Source organism: Sinohyriopsis cumingii, chromosome 1 (genome assembly GCF_028554795.1).
Source record: "Sinohyriopsis cumingii isolate HCF-2022 chromosome 1, ASM2855479v2, whole genome shotgun sequence".
In the NCBI taxonomy this organism is placed as follows: Eukaryota; Metazoa; Mollusca; class Bivalvia; order Unionida; family Unionidae; genus Sinohyriopsis; species Sinohyriopsis cumingii.
The window spans coordinates 128,925,933-128,951,265 of record NC_142961.1 but is presented as its reverse complement, the minus strand read 5'-3'; the positions used below and the strand labels follow the sequence as shown (position 1 = coordinate 128,951,265).

At 34.3% G+C, this 25,333-nt stretch overlaps 1 protein-coding gene across 2 annotated transcripts in view; it reads left to right on the top strand.

The window, feature by feature from the left end:
* The window catches only part of LOC149807847 (uncharacterized), a 149,675-nt gene that overhangs the window by 11,445 nt on the left and 112,897 nt on the right, over positions 1–25,333 (top strand). Inside the window, exon 1 of one of the 2 annotated variants that reach the window (XM_089971377.1) lies at positions 14,274–14,396. The exons of the other annotated variant lie outside the window; for it this stretch is intronic. Coding sequence (XP_089827503.1) covers positions 14,323–14,396 — 74 coding nt within the window. The 5' untranslated portion in view covers positions 14,274–14,322. Of the gene's footprint in view, positions 1–14,273; positions 14,397–25,333 lie in introns of those variants that run through there. 2 annotated transcript variants of the gene reach the window in all.

Below are 25,333 nucleotides of genomic sequence, written 5' to 3'. Positions count from 1 at the left end.
CCAAGATGGAAGGCGATGACCTATTATGTCACCTGCACTTTGTTGAAATATACAGTTCTTGCAGAAAGACAATAATTGATCCTCCATATTTGGAAGTCCAAATACATTTTTAAGAAATGTAATTGTTCAAGAACTCTTTATGAATGCAGAACTATTTCCAGAAAAAACGAATTACTTTTCTGGAATCCGAAAAATAAAATTAACACTCAAAAACTCAAAACTAGACACAACAGAAGAAAATAACTTGACATCAAGTGTTTAAGTGTTGGATCGTCTTTTATGCGCTTTACATTTTTTATTTACATCATTTGCAATAGGTTCACATTAGCTACTTTTCCTCGTTCCAATGTGAAGAGCCCATATCATCCACAGTGATTTCTGCAGAGAATGTAGAGTGTTATGACATTACTATGGCATTATGCACAATATCCAGGATCTGCAGTCTTTGGTCTTTTGCCTTTCCAGGTCGAATTTAGCTGTTTTTTGTTAGTTACATTTGCATGGTGTCTCTGGCATTGAAATATTGTAAATATTTTATAATTGCAACTCAAACTAAAATTAGAAGACGAGATAAGGTTGTATAATTTATCCGCTGGATTATTACAACCCAGTGGTCTAAACCAGAGTAACAGCAAGCAAAATCAGTGTGTAGTTAAATACAAGAAACATTGTTATTATCTAAGTTAAAAAAACTGACAATTGAATGGACCTTACATCATTGTGAATTAAATCCCAATAGTCGTAAAATCTCTCACTCAACTCAAAATATATAGAGCCAATCGAATGAATTCCAGTCTTGAATGTGCTGATTTGCCAACATCCATGAATCATTTATTGTACAGTCTTGATATATCTCAATGATGCAATCCAGATTGTTTTGGAAATAATTTACAATAATTCCAAAATATTGCTATAGTCGAATCTATTAATAAGTCCTGGATGCTTTATATGAATAATTTAAATATATAACTCCTTTCAAATTATATTTGACTACAATAGTGAATAACTTTAAAGAATTAACTTTAGGAAGAAATAAGTGATATTGTTCATTTCAACATTCATTGATGGTACATCGCAGTATCATTTTCAAAGCGAAACAAAACTCATTCATCTTAACTGAAATCTGTCACACACTGTTAACAAATTCGTTTTTAGAATCTTCGAAGGCCATAATGAAAGGTAGTCTTGAACTCAACGCTAAGCAAATATGTACATATAACATGCAAACAAAACAACAATCATGCACGCACTATAACTGTATCCAACAGTATGTACATATAGCAAGCACACAATGCAAACTAAATATGCATAACAGTAAGCAGTGTGCAAGTCTAAGATGATGTTCGGAGTTCAAGTACAGTTTTATAAGAGAGGCATTACCTTTTTTCCTCTTTGTTTAAATAGCTCCTTTTAAATAATAAACTGTTTAATGTGTTAATGAGTCGCCTCTGAATTTTGTTATTTTTAGAATTATCATATGCCAACAAATCAAAATCACCATCAAAGCGACTGTGCACATGCTCGTTACAAACCTCTACAAATGTGTATTCATCATCACTACGTTTTATTATTATTTTGTAGAAGATTAAACTTCAGCATGCGAGTTTACGAAAAGAATTATACTATTTCCTAAATTTTAATTTGTAAAGAAGAATAATGGATGTTATATTGTTTACATTGTGTAAATAAGTATTATTATAGAACATCTCACAAAGGCAACTAATTAATGAAAGGAGTTGAAAAACATAGCACCATGTGTGATATCGCATCTAAGGCGATCAAAGTGATATTATCATTATGGAAATATATGTTTTCCCCACGGATATATTTCAATATTTAATTAGGAACGTTAAGACAGACGTAGTTGTGTATTAATGCAACACGTAAATCATTAATCAGGTAAAATTAAGAAATGAGCCTTAGGCGAAAATCAGATAGCTTTACATTGTCAGAAATTTACATAATTTGCTTCCTACAATCTCCGTACAATGTGTTGCCTGATGAACAACAAAATACATGTAAATTACACATAACAAGGTAACAATCACTATGAATGTTTTAATATAAAAGTTTCAGATGAGAAGAATGACACTGTCTCTTTATGTGCGACATTGTTTGACTTCTTTGACATGTGCAAAAATCTTGTCTATTTAAGTTCATATCACCACTAGAAGGGCTGTCAAGAAGGTTATTGCATTAGTAGTTGTTATTTTTGTAGGTAGTGTGTCTAGTTTATGGAAACGGATCCCACAGCTTGGCTTAAATATGAAAATACAACCTTGAGGCAAAATATCTGACAAACTGCCACTTTGATTTTACTGATATAAGTTTGTCTTTCTTTTAGATCATGAGATAATTATTTAAAGGTGATATATGTTTGGATGAAATGAACTAATTTTCTTATATACATAGGTGTGGGTTAAGCTGAGGACAACTAGAGATGTTTTCTCTACATGCAACATGCATTAATGCGATTGTCACTTTGAGAGAGTGTCTGACGCCAACTCTGTATAATTTTAATACAGACTATAGATATTCACATTTCCCGTCCATCCTATAACAGATTCGTTCATTTGCATATATTTACTGCCTCCCGAATGTGCACAATTGAATTGAGGTTAATCTTATCCACCTGTGTGTCATGCTTTGAAAGGTATTCTTCGGTGGCAGATGTACACGCCAGGTATAAAGGGACTGGATATGATTCCTCATACAAACCGGCAATAAAGAACGATTAATACGATAAGGTATTACTTATGTCCTGAACAATATGCTAACATGTTAGTGCTTCTGTAGTAAGGTGTTTGAGGGTCTTAAACCGTCTCACTGAAATTTGAGTTGTAAAAGACGTGGTTAAATATTATGGTCTAGTACAAGGTATATGTATGCATTAGTAAATAAAGTAGGATGTCAGTAATATATCTAGGAATATAGGATATGTTTTTCATTAGTAAGAAACGTTGTGTAGCAATGTAAATACTTGTTTGAATCTTGCGTTTAATAGACAAGCTGAAAGTCCAACAATAACTATATGATTGATTTAAGAGCTGGCTTGTCTTCATAGTCTGTGCTAATAATATATTATCACATTTGTATTAGAGTATTATGTTCAGTGGCTATTCCATCTAACACAAACCACATTTTCATGGTTGTTTTACTGTTGAATGTGATTGGGAGATGCCCAGAATATATTGTCATTGTATCTCAAATATATATATATATATATATATATATATATATATATATATATATATATATATATATATATATATATATATATATATATAAGGAAGTGCAAAAAACAATCAATAATAAAAATTATCCCTTAATTTTAATTTCGGAAATGATCTTGTAGAGTATCATCTAAATTTTATGTTTATGTATTATTCACCCCGGGATATCTCCTAATCTACATGATATGAGTAAACGGGTGTTAATGGGGATTTTAAGCATTTCATGTAGACTTAAAATGGGAGCATGATTTAGTTTTCTTCGACCACTCTAAAGGATTCATTGCCAACAAGCATCCACGAAGTGAAGATTAATAAGATACTCCAGTTTACTTCCTAATATGTTTGGGAGAACGATGACGTGTCACATTTTACGTTATCTAAACATCTCTAGCTAAGACTGTATATAATACTTCAGCCTCGGCTTCTGTAATTCAAGTGAATATCGCTAGTTGTAAGTTGTATCAGCCGCCACAGCAACAGCTGTCAATTAAATACGCAATTACCTCTATAACTCCTGCATATTTGTCAATATCTGCCCATATATCATGTGTAAATTACTCATTGTCTGCTCTAGTGATTTTGCGCGAGGTAAACATAACTGTTACACGTGACTACGAAATGAAATGTTGTTGAATGCATACAAAGATATATATTAAGGTATTTCACCTGTTCAGAATACCTTTATTGGCAAAACAAACTATTCACAGAAAGCTGGCATACATACTTACACAATACATAGATACGTACACACACGCGCACGCAGGCACATGCATGTATACGTACATTCAAAACTGACAGATATACATGCATAAAACAATACAAAAACAGAAACTATAAAAGATCAGTATATACTCTTCTCATTACTTTTACTTAGCTCTTAGTCTGACGTAACAAAAATTTTCTATCAGAACTATGCATCACATGCAGTGAACAGCAACACAATATTTAGAGATCTGATGCTTGATTATAATATGGATAATATATATATATATATATATATATATATATATATATATATATATATATATATATATATAATGGTTATGCCAATTTTCTGCTTGAATATAGTATATGTAATATTTATATAACTATTTTATTAATAATTTTTTCAGGTTATATATATATATATATATATATATATATATATATATATATATATATATATATATATATGTATGTATGTATGTATGTACGGTCTATCACTAATATACCACGAGATGCATATAGTTTTCTTTGAAACGAAACGAGCATTGCCGAGATTCTTTTTAATGAGATATTTATACAACGAGTTGGTTTCAGTTATATAGCATGCGTACTATACATATATTGTATTTATATCACATACAAATACACAGATTTGCCTTTTGAACGGAGTTAAGATTTACTTCAGACAACCGTGCATTGACCGAGTAAATGATCTCCTCACATCCCTGCCGCGTCTGTCCGCTACAAAATGTAGTTATATGCCTTTTGTGGCTATTCGTAATCACATTGTTTTATTTATTTTTTAGTTTCTATTTTTGTTCACATTGATTAAATCAATATGATACACACTCATGATTTAAATGCGAAATATAGTTTATAGAAGAAAGCAGAGCACTCGAAACATAGAACGCTCAACCATTCACATACTGGTGCAAGGAAATAAGTGTAGCGTAGAAACTAAGCGACATGACGAACCAACAAGAAATAATTGAAAGGTTCAATATATTTACCATTGATCATTATTCTGTTCTAATCAACATTGCTATTGACCATAACATTATCTCTCACTCTCTCTCTCCAAACAATTATAAAAATGCAACTAAAAGCTACGTCGTTAGGTCATAATCATTAAGAGGTTAGTATTAAGATTCCTCGGCCTGCTGTCAGGATAATGTGACTTGGTGGGACTTCATGCAAACTGTCTGCCGCAAGATGCCCCTGTGCTAGACGTCAATATAAACTTCCACACTGCAGTCATCATAGCATTGTTGAAGCTACGTTAAAACCCCAAATCTCTCTATCTCTCTCTCTCTCTCTCTCTCTCTCTCTCTCTCTCTTTTGTCAGTTTGACTTAACATTTACCAAACTTCATACTTCCAGAGACATCGTCGTAGGACAAAAATGAAAAACCAAGCAAAAGATCCCCTACTTGCAACATTTCATGACTTTTGCCCGTATCTTGCTATGATGTTACACAGAAAGAAATATATAAAGGGGGTAGAAAAATGCGGCCTTTGGTCATTTTCATATGTAAATAAAGATAATCGATTTTCATAAGTTTTAGAAGCAGCAACTACGAACAGAACAACAACAACAATAATAACGCATTGAATATGTTACAGTATGTGTGCCTTGTAACCAAAAATATTACCGTATATTGTTTACTTGCTATTGCAAGTTTGTGTTGTTGATTATAAAAACACCGTCGAAAACACCCAAGGAAAGGGTACACATATCATTGCACGATGAAACCATATTCTTGTAGGTTGCTTGTTGTAAGATCAGTTTCAAGGTGTTCATCCACCACAAATTATTTTTCTGTCTCACTCCTTATATCTGCGTAGCTTGTCCGTTATGCATGAGAGGGGAGCGGAAAATGGAAAGCAGAATAGACTGCGATGAAATTATGTTCCATATAAAATTCATTTAGAACAGGGGCTTATTAATACTTGTTATCGTTTATTTCATACATCACTAAAAATTAATGTGTGGAAATTCACCACCGATTTAAATCAACAGCAAACAGTTGTGAGCATTTTATATATATATATATATATATATATATATATGCGCATTACTGAGTATTATAGCGCCATGGACGGATAACACTTTGATATACCAATAGCACTGATATATCAAATTGCTTTATTCCAACATTATAAAAGCCATGTTAGTTCTAATATATATATATATATATATATATATATATATATATATATATATATATATATATATATATATATATTAATATGTGTGTGTTTGTGTGTGTGTGTGTATGTATGTATATCGCGCAGTCAGTATATTATCTGCGGTTTATTATGTTTCATATGTCAGCACGATAACTTATCATTTGAAACAAAATATCTGTGAAATCCATGCGCAGTATTCACTTAAGTGTCATTATTTATTGGACATTTTCAAAGCCCCGCTTTATGGATGTACTTTTTTAATGGTAATATTCACAATATTGCGAGAGTCTTTCAAATCGGTAGCAGAATATAGATTGGGACAAAATAGGTGACAATATTGTGGAATACGTTCCATTTAACCGGTATGAATTTATCCAAATGCCAAGTTAAAACTAGAATTTGTGCAAAGCTGTTTGAATCTGGCCTTGTTTTATTAAAACGAAAAAGCTGGAAAACCAGAAAAACCCTTCATGCTGTCGAATACGATTATAAAGAGCATATTTACATAAACGCGCGACAGTCTATTGTCACGCAGACAATCACCTCTACATTACGGTTATAACGCGGTGTGGATCTATTAGCACACTTGCCCCCCACGTAAAAATCAACAATTGTCAGCACAAAATACATTTCTCTCGTATCTAAATGTCATCGATTTAGATTTGGAGGAAGCTGCAGAACATAAAAAGTATTATTATATCAATATTGGATGCGTTGCGCAGATGGTACACACGATCGCCATGGTAAAGTTCAAAAGGGCATGTTCTCACGAACACTCAGCAAACGAAAAACTGTATAAATAGCGCATCAGGCTTACGATGAATTAATTCGTTGCTCCAGTCAGAACAGCTGTCTTTTCCTTACACCTAATTCGTATCTCATACCCCAAGATGTAGGCGTATCTTCACAGTATTGGTGACACTCTTGTTATGATGCAAACCATGTCATAACATTGCTATGACAACGTTGCAATAACACCGGAATGTTTCACCTTTTCGTACTTTGTTGTTGTTGTTGTTGTTGTTGTGAGTTTGACGCCATTTTCAGCACATGATAGTGTATACATGGCGGCCAGTATCAGTGGTGGAGGAACAACCAGGAAGGAGCTACCGACCAACGAGAAGCTACTGGCAAGCTTTCTTACGCACCCACATTGGCAGAACCCCGGACTCGAACTCAAGAAGACAAAAATTGATACGGCAGTGATCCGAGATGGTGAGCACTTTAGTGATGTGATGTGATGTGATTTGGATTTTTAACGTAGCTTTAACAATTTTTCAGTCATATCGCTACGATGTCTGCAGTGTGGCAGTTTATAGTGATGTCTAGCACTGGGGCATCATGCCGCAGACAAGTAGCATGATGTCCCATCCAGTCACATTATCCTGACACCGGGCCGACCAGTCCTAACACTAACCTCTTAATGCTGAGCGCCAAACGAGGCAGCTGTTAGTACCATTTTTGTAAGTCTTTGGTATGACTCAGCCGGGATCGAACCCACGACCTCCCGGAGCGGTGTGAGCACTTTAGACCACTCAGGCACACTGGGCCCCATCGTACTTTGTATGCTCAAAGTTAATGATGGACGAGGACTACTAACATACCTAAATGCATACACACTCACACCTACATACATATATGCAAGCAAAAAATACACATATACTTGCGTGTTAATAAAAGTCTGGCCGACTTGCATGCAGAATTAAACAGAGAAGACACATACAAAGGTGCTTATATCATACATAAAAAAGAAAGAAGTACCTGCCTACCTACCTAACTACCTGCCTACCTACCTAACTACCTGCCTACAGAGATACCTACCTACCTAGCTACATATATACGTACCACGTTACCAAAATAAGTTGACAATAATGGCAAAGTATTGCTTGTACCTGAAAAATATTGCGCGTATTTTAGACATGGTGCGAATACTGACAACACTACTGAGAATAATAGCAATCATATTGCAAATGCTATCTAATATATATGTATATATATATATATATATATATATATATATATATATATATATATATATATATATATATATATATATATACTGAATGTTTGAAAAACTATTGTGGATATTCGCAACAAATTTTGTATATATACGTGAACGCAATGTGTATATTGACAAGCATATTGCGAATAATGCAAATGTCACGACAGTACTCTAAATAAAGTCATGTTGTTAATGCTATATTCAAGCATTTATCGGCTTATGTATAAAATTACATAGGTTAATAAAGGCAGCTTATACGTTGTGTCTCCTCGCCATACCGATGAACGCTTGGTTATGAATTGCAATAGATGCTTTAAAAAGCTCTCATGTAGATTCCACGCATGATACTGCTGCTTCCATTAAGTATTAAATACCGTGTGCAACTATATGACCTCTTGGTGTGCATTATATAAAGTTAGCTCCTTACGGCTGGACGTGTGATTGCGATATCAATGGATAATTATAAATTTTACCTGCAACGATTTGTATTGGTTTGCTTCTACAACAAATAACCTTGCCATCAAAGAGGAAATGTAGGGAACATGTATAATTCATCATTTACAAGAAATCTCTTTCTCTTTTGCGAAAAAGTATACCTACCAATCTATCTATCTATCTAACTAACTATCTATCTATCTATCTATCTATCTATATATCTATCTATCTATCCATCTATCTATCTTTTGCCGTTTAAATAAATTAATAAGGTTGGATTTATCCTTCAAATCAATACATTTATCAGGAATAATGTTCTGAGAACTTTTATTTTGTTTGATAAAATATGCCATGACGATTTGAATCCGGTGGTTGCTTTTTTACGATGAGATTTGTTTCGTTCTCCAGCAGCTTTTATGAGGAGATTTGCATCGTAAACTCTATGTCAATCTGTTTCCAAAACCAGAGAGAGAGAGAGAGAGAGAGAGAGAGAGAGAGAAAGAAAGAAAGGAAGTTCAATGCTCTTGAAAGAGGTGTCACATGTTGATGTTGTAAATACAGCTACATGTTAGGGAATCTTGGCATGAGAGAGTACACGGGGTCGAGCTGCAAAGACAAAACTATGTTTGAACTTCTGGCCAGCAAAACTCTATTGAAATACTCAACATATAAACTTATTTCAACATCAAAACACAAGTCCAAACGAATACAAGACATACACATAAAACTACGATATTCTTTCACCTACCAACACCATACTTGTACAACAACTGTCGTGTAGAATGCAATACAGATAATTAAATGTCGAATAAATTCACGATATCAAAAGAATGTAAAATTCAGTATCCCAGACCAATACCTTAACCGAAATATACCCCACTGAATTCATTCCAAAATGTCAACATATTAATCTCTACAACCCAAAGAGCACCTCATTTCCAAATTAACCATCACTGAGTATGAAGTCTGTAGCGAACGCTGCCCCCACCACAACCAATAATATAATAACAAGCAAATACAAGTTCTTCAAACAAATTAACCTTCCAATACATCCTATTAAACAACAGCAAAGAAATATTAGAATAATCTAATGTTTAAACATATTGATGTTAGGTTAACATCTTAGCGCTAAACATTCCTATAACACTAAAAGTCGTATACTATGGAAAATTGTACATAGACGGTTACCTTACCTGCAAAGACAAAAGTCTGTTTGAGCTTCCGGCCAGAACAAACTGGTGTCAGTCCGTGGCTGGGGCTTTATATACCAGTTTCTTAAGACAACGCCAAACAAGGCGCGCGCCTAGATCCTTGCGATGGCCAGAATCGCAAGTGAGGAATCGTAGCCTCTTACAGATTATCGTCTAGATCCATGTACGCCATCAGACAGACAATTCTACAACGTCATCGCGATTAGTAATAGCTTATGACTCTTTTAGGTTTCCGCAATGCGGTACCTCACACGTAGTTTTTTCGTGTGCCGACTTTAGGATACAAGGGAAATGTATGTATAGACGGTTCGAACTTGATCACAGGGGCGCAATCTGTATTACGTAGTATATAATTGTAATACCCAAATAAATGGATTCAATCTCAATGTATTTTAATAGAAATTTACTTTCAATATAATTTATCAACTTGCTTTTAATACAATTCAGAGAAAGTTTCAATCTTATTACTTGTACTAAAAAATTATGTCCTAATAGCGTTATGCGTTATACAGCGATAAGAGAGTGCAGCCAATATGCGTAGTGAAAAATCCAACTTCAGGAAGTAGAAACCTATTGTGAGCTGTTTGACTGGATGCTCGACTTGCACAAGGAGACTTGAAGACGCAAGGGTTATCCGTCAATAGTACAGTTACTCTCATTTACACTTTGTCACTTCATAAACATTTTTGCAACTACTCTGTCTCCCGTTGTTTTAACTGGCTAACAAATTATTTCAGACCATCCGCATTAGCCACTGAGACCCTTATATACACAACACATCGAGCGTATGATTTGATGAAAGCTCATGCTCAAAGCTTGATTTATTGTATAAGTTAAGAATAAAAAGCAACAAAGGACAAATAACCATGATCTAGCAAGTGATTATTATAGTAAATGATATATATCAATTTCCTTAGCATTTTCTGCAAATTGGCTGCAGATAGTCTTCCTATATTACTGTCTCTTCCTTTGCTCCTCTGTCCTTAAGCGATGAAATATGATTGTCTTCTTCACCCGTAGTCTTTTTCCTTTATTTCATAATACCCTCAAGGATCTGTATTGCCAAGCTTAGAATATAGCGCATAGACGGTCTTTTGCAGAGAATAAATTAAGCCTCTGTCTTCGTTATTATAATATAGGGATGGAATTATGTTGTTTTGTTTCTCTAATCCAATATTGATTACCTATACGATACGCAAACTGAAATATCGCCAGGGACATTTGATATGTGTTTAGCAATATACAAATGTTATGTCATGAACTGAAATACAATCTAGACCAGGCACTGGGGAAAATACTCGTGCAGTTAATACATCTTCTGGATCTCAGTAAGCAAGGTGGTCATACTTTGCAACTGTCATCGTTTATTGTGGATGTTTTACTAAATTGTATAAATGAATCTTAGAGGAACGATCTTTATATAAGATTTTATCAATTTTAGTCTGAACCTATTTGCTCTTTATATGGGAATAAATTATATTTAAGCATCGTATCGCTTACGTATCTTGATATGTCTGAGTATGTATGTATGTATGTATGTTTGAATGTATGTATGTATGTATGTATGTATGTATGTATGTATGTATGTATGTTTGAATGTATGTATGTATGTATGTATGTATGTATGTATGCATGTATGTATGTCTGTTGGCTATATGTATATCTATATGTATGTATGTATGTATGTATGCATGCATGTATGTATGTATGGATGAATATATGTATGTATGTATGCATGTATGTCTGTCGGTATGTCTGTATGTATGTATGTATGTACATACGTATGTACATATGTATGCAAGTATGTGTTGCAAAAGATATATTGTAACTCATAAGGCAGCAAAATTAATGCATATCGGTATAAATGTTATTCATATATCAAAAACAAGCTGAAGACATTTTAAAATAATCCAAGCATACACAGAAGTTTGGATGGAGAGCCTGGTAGCATCAATGTTTTATCGAATCAAAGTCATATACAGAACAAATGGCAAATGATTGATAAACGAAAACGTAGAGAGGGGATCCCATGCACCGAACCTATGCCATCAACCACATCAAAACTTTCCGATTCAAAGAGGCATTTTATATAATGGTGGAAAGAACAGAAACAAACACAAACAAAAGAAACGAAGAGAATGGAAAACAATGCTTTATTTAATATCTCCTGATAGGGATATTCTGATTCGGAGGCTATCAATTCGTTTAACAAAATAGGGTCCATCTATGATAGTATAATCAATTGATCCACCTATACTATGTACAAGTCTCTTATATTATATCGTCATGAGTTAATTTAGAAAATAATCTCGATCATCCTGGAATCAGTAATAGACGTAAAATTATATTTTACAAATATTCCAAGAGCAATAATTATAGATGGTTGCAAGCTATAATCATGTATGCAGTAGAAACTTGTGACGTATACCTAAAATTATCAACTTTGAAATCCAAAACACATCTTCTTTAACGAGCAAATATTTTGAATGTGTCATTTGCCTCTAGTATCTCATCCTTAAGGTTTAAACCCAGGTATCTAAAATGTGACATTAAATTCCTTAATAACAGCTCTAACAATGTTTCTTACTGTAAAAATGTATTTGCCAAACACTTGATATACAATATCGCTTGCAAATAATTTGATGTCTCTATATATGCTATTTTACAGCATATGATCATGAGACTAATAATCGATCCAAAACTTGCCTTAACACAACTTAATTTGTAATTAACTACAACACGGTGCTTAAGATGATGTGACACAATCTTACTTCTTCCAAGGAGCATAGGTATTAACCGTGGGAAACAGCATGGTCAACCTGATCTTTTACATGCACTTTTCTAAATTTTTAGTTAGAGACCAGAGCTTGGTGAGAACCTAGAAAGTTCTGGAAATGAAATTGTGACCATCGTACTGGTTTTATTATTCTGTCGTAAGTTATAACATAAAGGTATTGATGAATGGAACCACTCACCCCATATCTGAACATCAATATGGGAATCAATTATATGTGTTTTCTGTAATAAGCTGGGAGGTTTAGTTTGTTTATTCCAATAGCTAATTGAAAGTACAAAGTACTCATTAATTTTAGGACTAATTTTCTATTTTTGAATTATTGAGAATTCATTCAAGAGTAATTACGGATTATATCACTGTGATACGTGAAGAATGTTGGCACATTAGGAAGTTCGAAGCTAATGACACATTATCATTTAAGAGATTGGAATCTGTTCGGATGGCCACTGAAATTCATTCCTAACATTATATATTAATGGACGTATGATATAACTTTTAACACTGATTGGGAGCTAATTCACAATACTACAAGTTCTTTTCTAAATGTTCACCATGTATTCCTGGGAAATAAATCATTCTTTGAATTTTAGAATAATTGTTTGTTTTAGCTTTTCTCCCGTTACTTATTTTACAACCAGTGAATTGTAACATATGACAAAGTGACTTGAACCATATAACACAAAAGGTAATATTGTTCTTGAAAATTTTTTATGATGCAATTTGCCGTAGCACTTTGTCATACAACTATTTGGTGAAAGGTTTGGCATGCTATACCGTTAGAAGTTTTAGCAAATATCATATCACGATCTGAGGGTTAATCGAATACAGGTATGGAAAAATCCACGTGAATATAAATAGTTATATTGAGTTATATAACTATCATTTACAAATCGTGAATTATGATACAGGACGGCACGGGTTGTATGCTTGACTTGCATGACGATGTACTTGAGGACACGAATGTTTTATATGCACATTACATTTACTCCTCGCTACACACTCGAGACTTCCCTGACTAAGATTATATAATTTTACATCGAATAATGTTCTGTAATCAGTACCTATGTCAGAATATACATAATTACAGAAATTGCAAAACGGTTTTCATTGATTGGAATTAAAACACCCAAACTGTGATGTATGATATGGTTTCACCATCAGATTTATTACAAAGTAAATTTCAAAACACTTCTAACCATAAGACATTGAGACATTACTTTGGAAGAAAACTCTTAATTCTGAATTTTTTTTTGCATTTAATAAAGAAATTGCATATGTTAAAGTTGACATTCATCATCAGACGTACACCATAAGTGCTATATCAACATTTGTTATGCCTGTCGCAATATTGATATGAAGTTTTACTATACAAAAGGGAATGTACCACCGTACTATTTCGTTACTTTGAACAATATATAAGTTTTCGCCTTCGTATGACTTTTATAATTCATATGACTTTTTTACACATACCATCATGTCGTTATCTTTGAGCCACTATCATAGATAACATACATCCCAAACCAATTCTAAACAGGTCACGTAAACATAAGATTAACGGGGGATAGATTTATGTCAATTACAGATTCATCTCATCCTGTGGCAATATTCACTTAAACACTCATAGTAGTCACCACATGTGGGTTAAAGCATTACAATAGTGCGTGAAACTTTATGATAAACAGCTATTATTTATTATAGTTTTCGTAGGATTGTACTTACCAGGAAGTTAAGTTTTTGAGAGGTCAGTTGCATGGCAAGGCGTAAAACAGAACAGAGTGAACACGAAATTGTTTTTAGTGTGCAGGAAATTCTGGGCAGTGTGAGGTAAATTAAACATTTATTAATTTTGACGATACATATTTGGAAATCAATATATCTCATGTCATTTTTATTGCTTACATACGAGTTCAGTAACGATTTTTACCGATTATATTTACTTTCCAAAAGTATTGCTACTTCCGTCTTATATGACAATGATTGCATCAAATTCATGGAGAAATCGGCGGCTTGTAGGAAATATGTATGTATTTGCCCATTATCAAAATAATATAATAGACTATTACAGGTTACCAAGATGATTATTCTATTTGCCACTTTAAATCTTGATCTTTTCCATCACGTTCCGATGTCAATGGACGACAAGTGTTTATTGTCAGGGACTCCGGCTAGTTAGAATCTTTATAGATTATTCCCTGATGCTTCGAGCTGACAAGTGTGACACTATTTGTGATAGCATGTTTAAGTACACATGTGACAAACCGCATCTTTCCAATGATCCCGTTTTCTTATTTTGCTGGTGGTACTTATGAGTGTCGAATATTTATATATGTGGCTTTGACTTTCGCTTTGTGTGTTTAAACGCCATTTTTGCAACATATGGCACGATATGTATGGCGGCAAGTATATTTGGCGGAGGTAAAACTCTAGAGAACCCTGGGAACAACCTCCGACCCACATGGAGCTGGCAAACTTTCTCACGTGTCAGCGTTGATCGAGTTGAGACTGTAACTGACAAGGACAGAGGTTGGATCTGTGCACGATTCTACTGAGGCAAGCGCCTTAGACTATTTGACCACGCAAGGCCCCTTAGATATTTAGATAACTCCCACTCAGTAAACTGCTGAAACATTCTGACTATTGGATTCTAATAAAAACAACTACATTTACACTTAAAAGGTAATTGTTGGAATACAGTTTTCAGAAGAAACAATTGCAGCAGAATTGCTAATCTTATAGATTGATTTCAAGTATTCATATTCGCTTTCACTAATGTTAATACAAGCTATACTGTTATTCAGCATGTTTGCTCATTGCATATGTAATAAGAGAGAGAGAGAGTACATATGCACTAGCTCAGGGCCTAACATGTGCATAATGCATTAGTCGGCCAGTCTTTCATCAATGTAATTGTTAAGTTCCCTGCCACACTGAACTATCACATTTCTAGTTTTTATCGCGTATTCAAATTACGTATATAATAGTTTATGACAGTTGTAGGAATGCATGACACTAAGATAACAACGAATGAAGAAGAGAATTTACATTGCATGTTATCTATTTACAACATGAATGTTCAACCTAAATAAAACGCAGCTATTTTCTTGACAGCTTGACCAAATCTTAACTTAGTTATCCTTAATTTCTTTGTATGGTTTAGATCAATTCTGGTTAAAATGCATAGGATTGCGTTACCGCATAGTGTTAAATATATCTGATTTATTTTAATTCAATTTGTTTGTCAGTTTTAAATGTTGTATTCTAGTATATGCTATTATAATGAAAATGTATTCACTTGAGATGATATTTTCCAGAAAATCGGTTGAACTGAATCATTCTTTCTTGTAAAAACCGAGTGTTGATCAAAATCCTGACCTTGTTTCAGAATTTATAGCAACCTTCGTAAACGGTTATATTTTATTTAAAATAACTGGTTTTCGTGAGGGTCATTTTCTGGTTTACGTAATATAAACACGATCACGTAACCTACTTTAGATTTCGCAATTCCGGTTATTTCCATTACTACGAATTTGTTAGTTTTAAGAGATGCGTAGAAAGAGATTTCTAAGTTTTGGTCATTTTACACTTATGAGTATTGATTTTGTTGTAGCCAGATTTTGAGTTATAATTTTCTTCACATCCTTCATATATCAAAAGGATTATTTCTTTTTCTCTGGAAATGTTTGAGGAGTGCTCACACATAATTTTTTGAAAGACATTTCTTACACATTTAACTTGGCTCACCGGTATGTCATTATTTGTATTTCTACACGGAACTGTCGACTTCAGCACTAGAGATTAGATCATACGTCATCGTCTTCTATCTTGGGTGCATCGTCGAGATTCGAACGTGAAATCATTAGAACATTTTGCTATTAGCACTACTAAATTTTATTCTCTGAGTTTTTTTAATTTTTTTTTATCCCGTTTGGATTGGATTCTATAAAACCGTAAGTTCATATTATTCTTAGTTTTACAGAATTTTTCCAAGGAAATAAATTATTTGTTAAATTTTAAGAACATTGTTGTTTTCACTCTTTCTGTGCTACAGTTTATTCGAAGCGAAACACGTAACATATAGATTGGGTAGCCCGTCATAATTTTTAGTATTCTGGCAAAATATTTCAGAAAACAATGTCTTTTGAAATTTGAATTCCAAATGTTTTTGAAATCTTTAATGAGATCAACAAGCTTTTCCTGAAATGGCATCAAAAATGTAAATACTGGTTTCAAAACCTACCCAGGAACAGCTAGGTATTTCATGAAAGGTGAATTAATTCAACTTGACAGAAAATACGATCATTCGGATGTAAAGGGTTTCTTTAACGAAACAAGATATACAAACAGATTTTGGTGCAATATTTGGTAGAAAAGAATATTTTGCATAGAAGTGCTTTGGGTTTCAGGCAGTAAGTCTGTATCATACTCTGACATTAACAAGAAGAAATTATAATTAAAATACAAGATGGAATTGGAGTTGAGGAGGCTGGAACTGGAAAGAAAAAGAACAACTGTTATTACAAAAATAATAAATAAAGATACAATTTGAGAAAGATGAGACATAAAGGTTGTGATGTGATTCGGTTTGGATTGTTAACGTAGCTTAAACAAGCGTTCAGTCATATCGTTACGATGTCTGCAACGTGGCAGTTTATAGCGATGTCTAGCAATGGGGCATCATGCCGCAGATATGTAGCATAATGTCCCACCCTGTCACATCATCCTGACACCAGGCCGACTAGTCCAAACTCTAACCTCTTAATGCTACACGCTGAGCGACGCAGCTGTTAGTAAAAGTTAACAGATCGAACCCACGACCTCCCACACCCGAGGCGGACACTCAAACCAATACACCACCGGAGCGGCTGAAAGAGACAGGAAAGAGAGAAAGAATAATATGCATTTGCAAGCAGAAAGAAGAGAAAAAGAAAGATAAATGGAATTTCAAAAAGTACTAATGCATTTACACTCGCCGAGAGATAAGGACGAGAGGGAATATCAATGCAAAATGAAAGAAATGGAACTGGCATGTGAAAAACACGTTCATACTTCAAATTCAAATTTAAGGTTTGATCTTGCAAAGAACATTAGGTTAGTGACCCCTTTGAGAGAAAGAGAAGTAGAAAAATACTTTACTCATTCGTGAAAAAGTTGCTGAAAATTTGAAATGACCAAGGGACGATTGGACTCCGTTATTACAATTTGTACTCACTGTTAAGGCTAGTAATATTTGCAATTCACTGTCGGTTCACTAAAGTGGTGACTGACACGGTTAAAGAATGCATCTTAAAGGGTAATAAGTTAGTCCCTGAAGATTATCCGCAAAAACTCAGAAACGTTCACAGTTGCAAGAGCACGAAAGAAATGAACCTAAGCAGTTATTATTTGAATATTAACACTTATTTCTAGATGTTCCTACAAGGTCAAACACAATGTTCTATGACATTGATATTGTAAATTCTGAACCAGTCAAACAACAACCGTGCAGGATGAACCCTCTCAAACAGGAATATTTGATAAAAAAGAAATTCAACATTTGCTGCAGAATGATTTCATAGAGCCCAGTAAAAGTGACTGGAGTTCTCCATGCATACTTGTTCCAAAACGATATAAAACTTTCCGTTTGTGGCCTGATTATAGGAAGGGGAATAGTGTGGCAAAAACATATTCACATTACCAAGAATCAATGACTGTATTGATATGATCGGGAATGCCAAGTATGTCACCAAATTTAACCTTCTAAAAGGATTTTGGCAGATTCCACTAACATTCCGTTTGGGATGAAAGGGTCGCCAAGTATTTTTCAACGCCTCATGAATATCATTACCTCTGGTCTAGACAATTGTGATGCTTACATCGATGATATCATAATCTACAACGACACCTGGAAAGAACATTTAGCAATAATTCGGAAATTATGTGACAGGCTCGTAGATGCATGTTTGACAATTGATTTAAACTTTAACGTTAGCGCCATTTTAACCATAAAAAACTCTGACTTATTTATTCATAGTCTTTCTATTAATTGTCGCCCTTAATGCGGACTTCCGGTTCCTGTTTTTTAGTAAAGTGATCGAGTTGATGTTGTATTATAAAGTTGATTTTGCTGCATTTTTATAAACATAAAAGTCCGTATAAATGTCTTCCGTTTCGAAAAAAAGAAAACTCGCGGACGAAAAGAGAGTTTTTCAAGTCAAATGAGAGGATTTATATTTTGTCACTGAGGTCAACAATACAATTCAATGTTTCGTTTGTCGACAAAGGATTTTCCGAAGGAGTATAACGTGCGTCGGCACTACGCAACAATGCACCGTGATAAATATGACGCTTACGCGCGAAAAATTAGAGAGGATAAAGTTGTGCAACTTGAATCAGCATTATGCAAACAAAGAGATTTCTTTACCAATGTTAGTCAGTGCAACGAAGATTCAGTAAGATTAAGAGCAAGTTTCTCTATAAGATTATAGAGTAGGGATCTCAAACACGCGGCCCGCAAAGCCGTATCCTGTAGCCCGCAAAACGATTGGCGTCACACTGTGTCATGAGAGATAACAAAGGTGGTGCGGCCCTTGGGCCATTAAAAATCCCCTCATGCGGACCTCAGGGTGGTTTGAGTTTGAGAACCCTGATGTAAAGCACAGTTTATAACTTGTTGTGATCTGGCTTGCAGCATAACCTTTTTGCTTTATTCATAGTTAATACAGCTAACTGAGTTATTTCTCCTATTATTGTGATTCTTTTAGCTTTGATCACTTCATTATTCTGGTTAGTTTGAATCTATGTGGCAAAACATAAAAATAGATTATGCAGTGTTCTACACTTCCCGTTATATGTGTGTATGTGCTTGTTCTTTAATTGCTATGAGTAAGATTTTGCATTTAGTCAAATCGTAGGAATGCATATTTTTCCAGCTACGTTTTCAACTTGTGTGCCGTTATATTATAAATGTGCTGTTTGTTTGGATTCCATTGGAGTCTCTTTTGACGTCTTTCGAAATCCTGCGCCTGGTAAAGCTTGTGTCATTGACATTATCAATATTTTTTTCCTTTAAAATATGCAATTTAGCTGCAAAATTACGCAATATGAAAACTGGCAATTTATATTGATGAATGTAATCCCCATGTATGAATTATTGGATTCCCGTAATATAATTCAGTACCAAATATCATTAGTGATATTCATAAGGTATGTTGAGTGACGTTCAAATTTATAATATACCCATTTAATCTTGCATGCCAGATCAGGCGTTCGATACAGCTGGTCAATCCCTGTTTCCATATCATACACCCAGATTCGAACAAGGTTTCTTCTTTGACGCACTAGCGTATATATCTCAGACGCAGTCAATCGAACTTTTATAAGTCCCATTTTTATTTAATATCACTCATACAATGAAGCTTAACTACTTAAAAGAGCCTGATGAGTGGGTATGTAATAAATTCTAATCCGCATTCGTGTTTTCTTCTGCGTCATTGAAATAATTCGTTTGATATGGCGTATGTATAAGCCAAGACCTATCCTTTATTTCGTACCCATTCTTTTCCACAGATCGGAACAAAACACACACAGTTGTGCCTATGCATTAAATAGTATCGTGGTCAATCAAACTAAAGGTAGGTGGCTTCCCAATGCATTGAAAGTCTACCTCTTTCCATGGAAAATTCACCGCACGTGTGAATCCTTCATTTCCGTCTATGTAGGGGCTATGCATAACTGTACTTTTTTCAAAGCCAGCGATTTTCTGATCACATTTAAAATTACAAGACTCTTTTAATCTCCAATCTACTTTTTTCAAAGCACGCGATTTTCTGATCACATTTAAAATTACAAGACTCTTTTAATTTCTAATCTACTATTTTTCAAAGCACGCGATTTTCTGATCACATTTAAAATTACAAGACTCTTTTATTTTCCTATCTACATATTGAACATGCATGACGTTTATGCAAGATGGCATATTTTGATAAATTTGTCAACATACAATATCCTAGATAACGCATGATACCGAAGAAAATTTACGCAGGCCAAGTACAAATAAGATCAACTGAGCGTCCGTTGATGTAACTTGTAAATTTTTCTCCTACTCCGCTAAGATTAGTTTGTTCGTATATGTTCGTCAAAACAAGCGGATTCAATCATTCTAAAGAATGTGAGGTTTTATGATATAAGGTTTTCTCATCTATTATTCTGTCACAAAATTTATGTGTGATAGGATTATACCTACTAAGGAGTTAAGTCAATTATATTGCAAGGCTTAATACATTACAGAGTGATGTGACATTGTTATTTCATGGCAGTGTGACTTAAGTTGATCATATGTCATGTTTTGACAATATATGGGTTTCGAACACCATTATTATCAAATTTTACTGGTGTGCATATTTGTTGAATATAGATTATTATTAATTCGGTTGCACAACATTCTTGGAGTAATCGACAGCTTTCAAGAAATTATATATATATATATATATATATATATATATATATATATATATATATATATATATATATATATATATATATATATTAATTTCACTTTTATGACAATAGGATTTAACTCAGCATAATATTATTCTTTACTATGATGATGAAATTGATCTTTCTCCCTATACTTTATTTTGTCCATAATGGTACGGTGTCAATGGATGACCAGGGGTTTGTGTCAGGAAATCTGGCCAGCTGCTATTTTTCTCAGATTGTTCTCTACTGCTTTATGTCAACAAGTGTGATGCCAAGTGAGAGCAGAAGTGTAATGGTACACGTGACAAACTGCTGCTGTCTAATGATTACATTTTCTTTACCGAAGGTACTATGCATATTGCGCATTTTGGTCTTTGGCTTTGTGGATTTTAATGCCATTTCTCGTCGAGCTGGATAGGATTAAGAGTTCCTGCTTCAAAATAGTCAGAAAAACGCGAGTTTCTGTTTAAAAATGCCTGAATGTCCAATCCACGGAAAACCATGTTGAACTGCTGATGCAGCTAGACATTGTAACATACTTCCAAAAGCGCCCGTTCATAAACGAAACAATCTGCACAGAGTGTCAACAAAACCTTTACTTTAGCAATTTTTCATTATTGTACTGGGTATATTACCGTGTCAGTATATCGTAGCAATAGATCATTTGATGTTGCAACGGTCATTTTCGATGTTACAACGTTAAATAAATAATGCAATGTCGACAACATATATCGTAAGCATAATGTAAAGAACTGTTTCAACGGTATATGGATTCCGTTGCAAAACAAATATTAATATCGCTCTAACGATGACAGTCTTCAAAATACATTGCAACGGCAAATGCTGTCCTTGAAGCGACATGAACAACATTTAAAACTGCAATGTTGTGTGCATTCCGTTGTAACTATATTTGTAAACCGACGCAACATATACCTTGCCATACAATATCTACTCAGAGCTAACGAAGAAGGAGGAGAAGGTACTTACCTGCATAAATATATCACCACACCCACTACATATATGGATACAAATACAGCAAAACCCCATATACATATAATCCCGTGTGTAAATGAAAATCTTTCAGACATGGATAGAGGAGCCACATACAAATGTGTGACCAATATGCATAAATAAACTAATACATACATACATGTGTGTGTTTGATTTTTAACGTAGATTTAACAATTTTAGTCATATTGCTACAATGTCTGCAGTGTGACAGTTTATAGTGATGTCTATCAGTGGGGAATCATGCCCCACCCAGTCCCATTATCCAGACCCAAGTCCAACAAATCATAACACTATCATCTTAGTGCTGAGCCACAAACGAGGCTGCTTGTACTATATGTATAAGTCTTTGGTATAACTCGGCCGAGGTTCGAGCCCACGACCTGCCGCATCCGAGGTGTACGCTCAAACCACTCAGATTAAGACGTTTCCTGTCATACACTTCAGCAACGCATTCATAATAAACCGTCAAGCTGCATATTCTGATCTCATTCTTTACTCAGTTCCAGAGTACGTATTAACTCTATGAATTGTCGGAATAAAATTTAGTTTCCACACATCAAATGTAGGTGCTGCTTAAGACATATCCAGTGTCAATGAAGAAAAATTAACTTTGCCTACAGAATGGGTAAACTATAACACACTTGAAAAATAAAAAAAATGAAAGCATAGTACCACCCTCAAAACAATAATCACAAAGAAAAAGACACAGCTTACCAGATGTAAAATCCCGTGTTTGCTCCATATTCTAAATTCATGGTCCCGTTAGCTACCCAGGGTCTTGTTTACCCAGACATCTCCCAAATGGATGAATTACGTTATTTTAGACCTTGTACACATTACCAATTCCATCCCGAGACAGCACCTCAACCCATTCAACACCTTTGCGATCTATAATAGGTTTCCACTCTGTTGCACTCTGTTGTTTTGATTGTATACAATATGTAAAATTTGTAATATGCGTCTAAAAGACACCCACAGCGAACCCCTTTTAATTCAATGTATACTGGATATGTATGACATTACAGATACCTTAGTCTATGATTAAGTGTGCTTGACTGATGCCAATGGGGATAAGTCGCGCATAAACATGACACAATACCTAGCTTTCTGACGAGTATCGTTACTGATGAATTTCCTGATATTAACAAACATAAGGTTCAGTGTAAATGTATGACGCATGCCTTGAATTATCGTAATAAAGTGTCGTCCATTGCATTGGATGTGTAAATTATTAGTAAGGATAAGCAGTTTTATATATGTCTTCTAACGCAGAATTCCTTTACGACATTATGAAATCTTAGACAGCAAAGCAGAGCCCGATAATACTGGTAACCATAACCGTTAACACTTAAAAGTAATGTATAATAACATATACATAGCATTGATCAATGAGTCGGTCATATTTAAAACATATGGACAGAGCAGCAAATTAATAGATGGTGATATAAGAAAAATATATGCACCAATATGCAGCCATTACCAATGATATTGTTACATATTTTTATCTTTAGCGATCGGTCGGAACATCATTTTCGTTTTTAATTTTATTTTCTTCAAATTGTTAAATTAGTCAAGCTTCTCTGATGCATTTTCGTCAACTAATACGCACGATGTGTTGTCAATATATTTGTCCCACTGACGAACGAGGTCCTCCTGGAAAAAAATTAGTTTAAGGAATCACTAGATAATAGCCATGAGAAATATTTCATGTAAGAATATATATTGAGTGTCAAAATCGTATCTGGGAACAACTGTAAGGTTTATAGATAACCCTTGCATTTTCAGGTTTTCTTGTGTACGTCGGGCATCCAGTGAAAAGAAAAACTTACAATATTGTTCTATTTCGTGAAGCTAGTTTAACAGTTATATCACGACATCATGCATATTGTAAACTCCAGCGACAAAAACCCGCATGCACATTTTAACAAAATCTAAATTTTAAGATAATTATTCCTCTAATAGTATTGGTTGAAGGGATAAACCACCCATACGAATTTATTTTAAAAGTCACAATTATCGACATTTCCGGTGGTCTAAGCGATTAGAGCGTCCGTTTCGGATGCGGGAGGTCGTGGTTTCGAAGCCCGGCCTTGACGTACCAAATAAATGATAATATCAGCTACTCTCTTGGCGATCAGTATTAATAAATTAGTCTTAGGACTGGCAGACCTGGTGTCAGGTTATGTGACTGGGTGGGACATGATGCTACATGTTTGCGGTATAATGCTCCATTGTTAGACATCACTCTAAACTACCACAAACCAGACTCGTAGTACTATGACTAAAATTGTTAAAGTTACGTTAAAATCTAAATTACACAAACACACACACACACACACACACACACGCACACACACACACACACACACACTTATAAACTGGTGTCAGGATCACACATACCAAGCGAAAGGAACTATATATATTGTACAAGAAGAGTGTATAAAGCTGCGCACCATATCGCATTGTATAACTAATGGAAGCAATAGCATGATGTTGTGAACATATTACTAAATGTATGACAAACGTGCATCTGTATGGCAACGATACGCAGGAAATTCGCTGCTTTATAATACGCTTTGTCAGTGTATACATGAAAACCATCAATGGCTGAATAGGTCATTCAAAACATAAATTTATTACGAGTAATAGCTTGACCTTAGCATCTGTTATTCGAGTTTTGCTTGTAAATACATATCGCGCTTCCCCATAGACAAGAATTTCTTTTGAGAATATTCACACTAGTTTTCCGAAAATACGAGACAAATACAAATTGATGATATTCGCAATGGGATTGTTAATGTTCTCAGTACTGTTGCAATGTCAAATATTGGCTCTATGTTTAAATATGCGCATTACTATTTCAAATATACGCAACACCTTATTGAGAATTATCGATGCAAGTTATTTCGATAAAGTGGTATGTATGTATGTATGTATGTATGTATGTAGAACGTTTAAACTATTCCATTACAATACGACACCCATTTTAAATCCCATGTAATCCCAATTACACTGCATAACACGAACTTCAATTGGTGCCTAGCATTTTGTCCAGTATGATGAATATCCGTCACCGACTCATGTCACAATATATTTCTTTTTCTCATGAATATCAGTATGGATGAATTTCTTAAATGTAAACTGTATGACCCATGCTTTTGAGATACCACATTAAGTCATTGTCACTTGAAGTTTGCCTGAAACCTATTGTTAAGAATAATTTTATCTTTCAAAATGATTAAACGTGTATTCAGAACACCCTCTAATACCGTAAGACCAATCATTTGAAAACA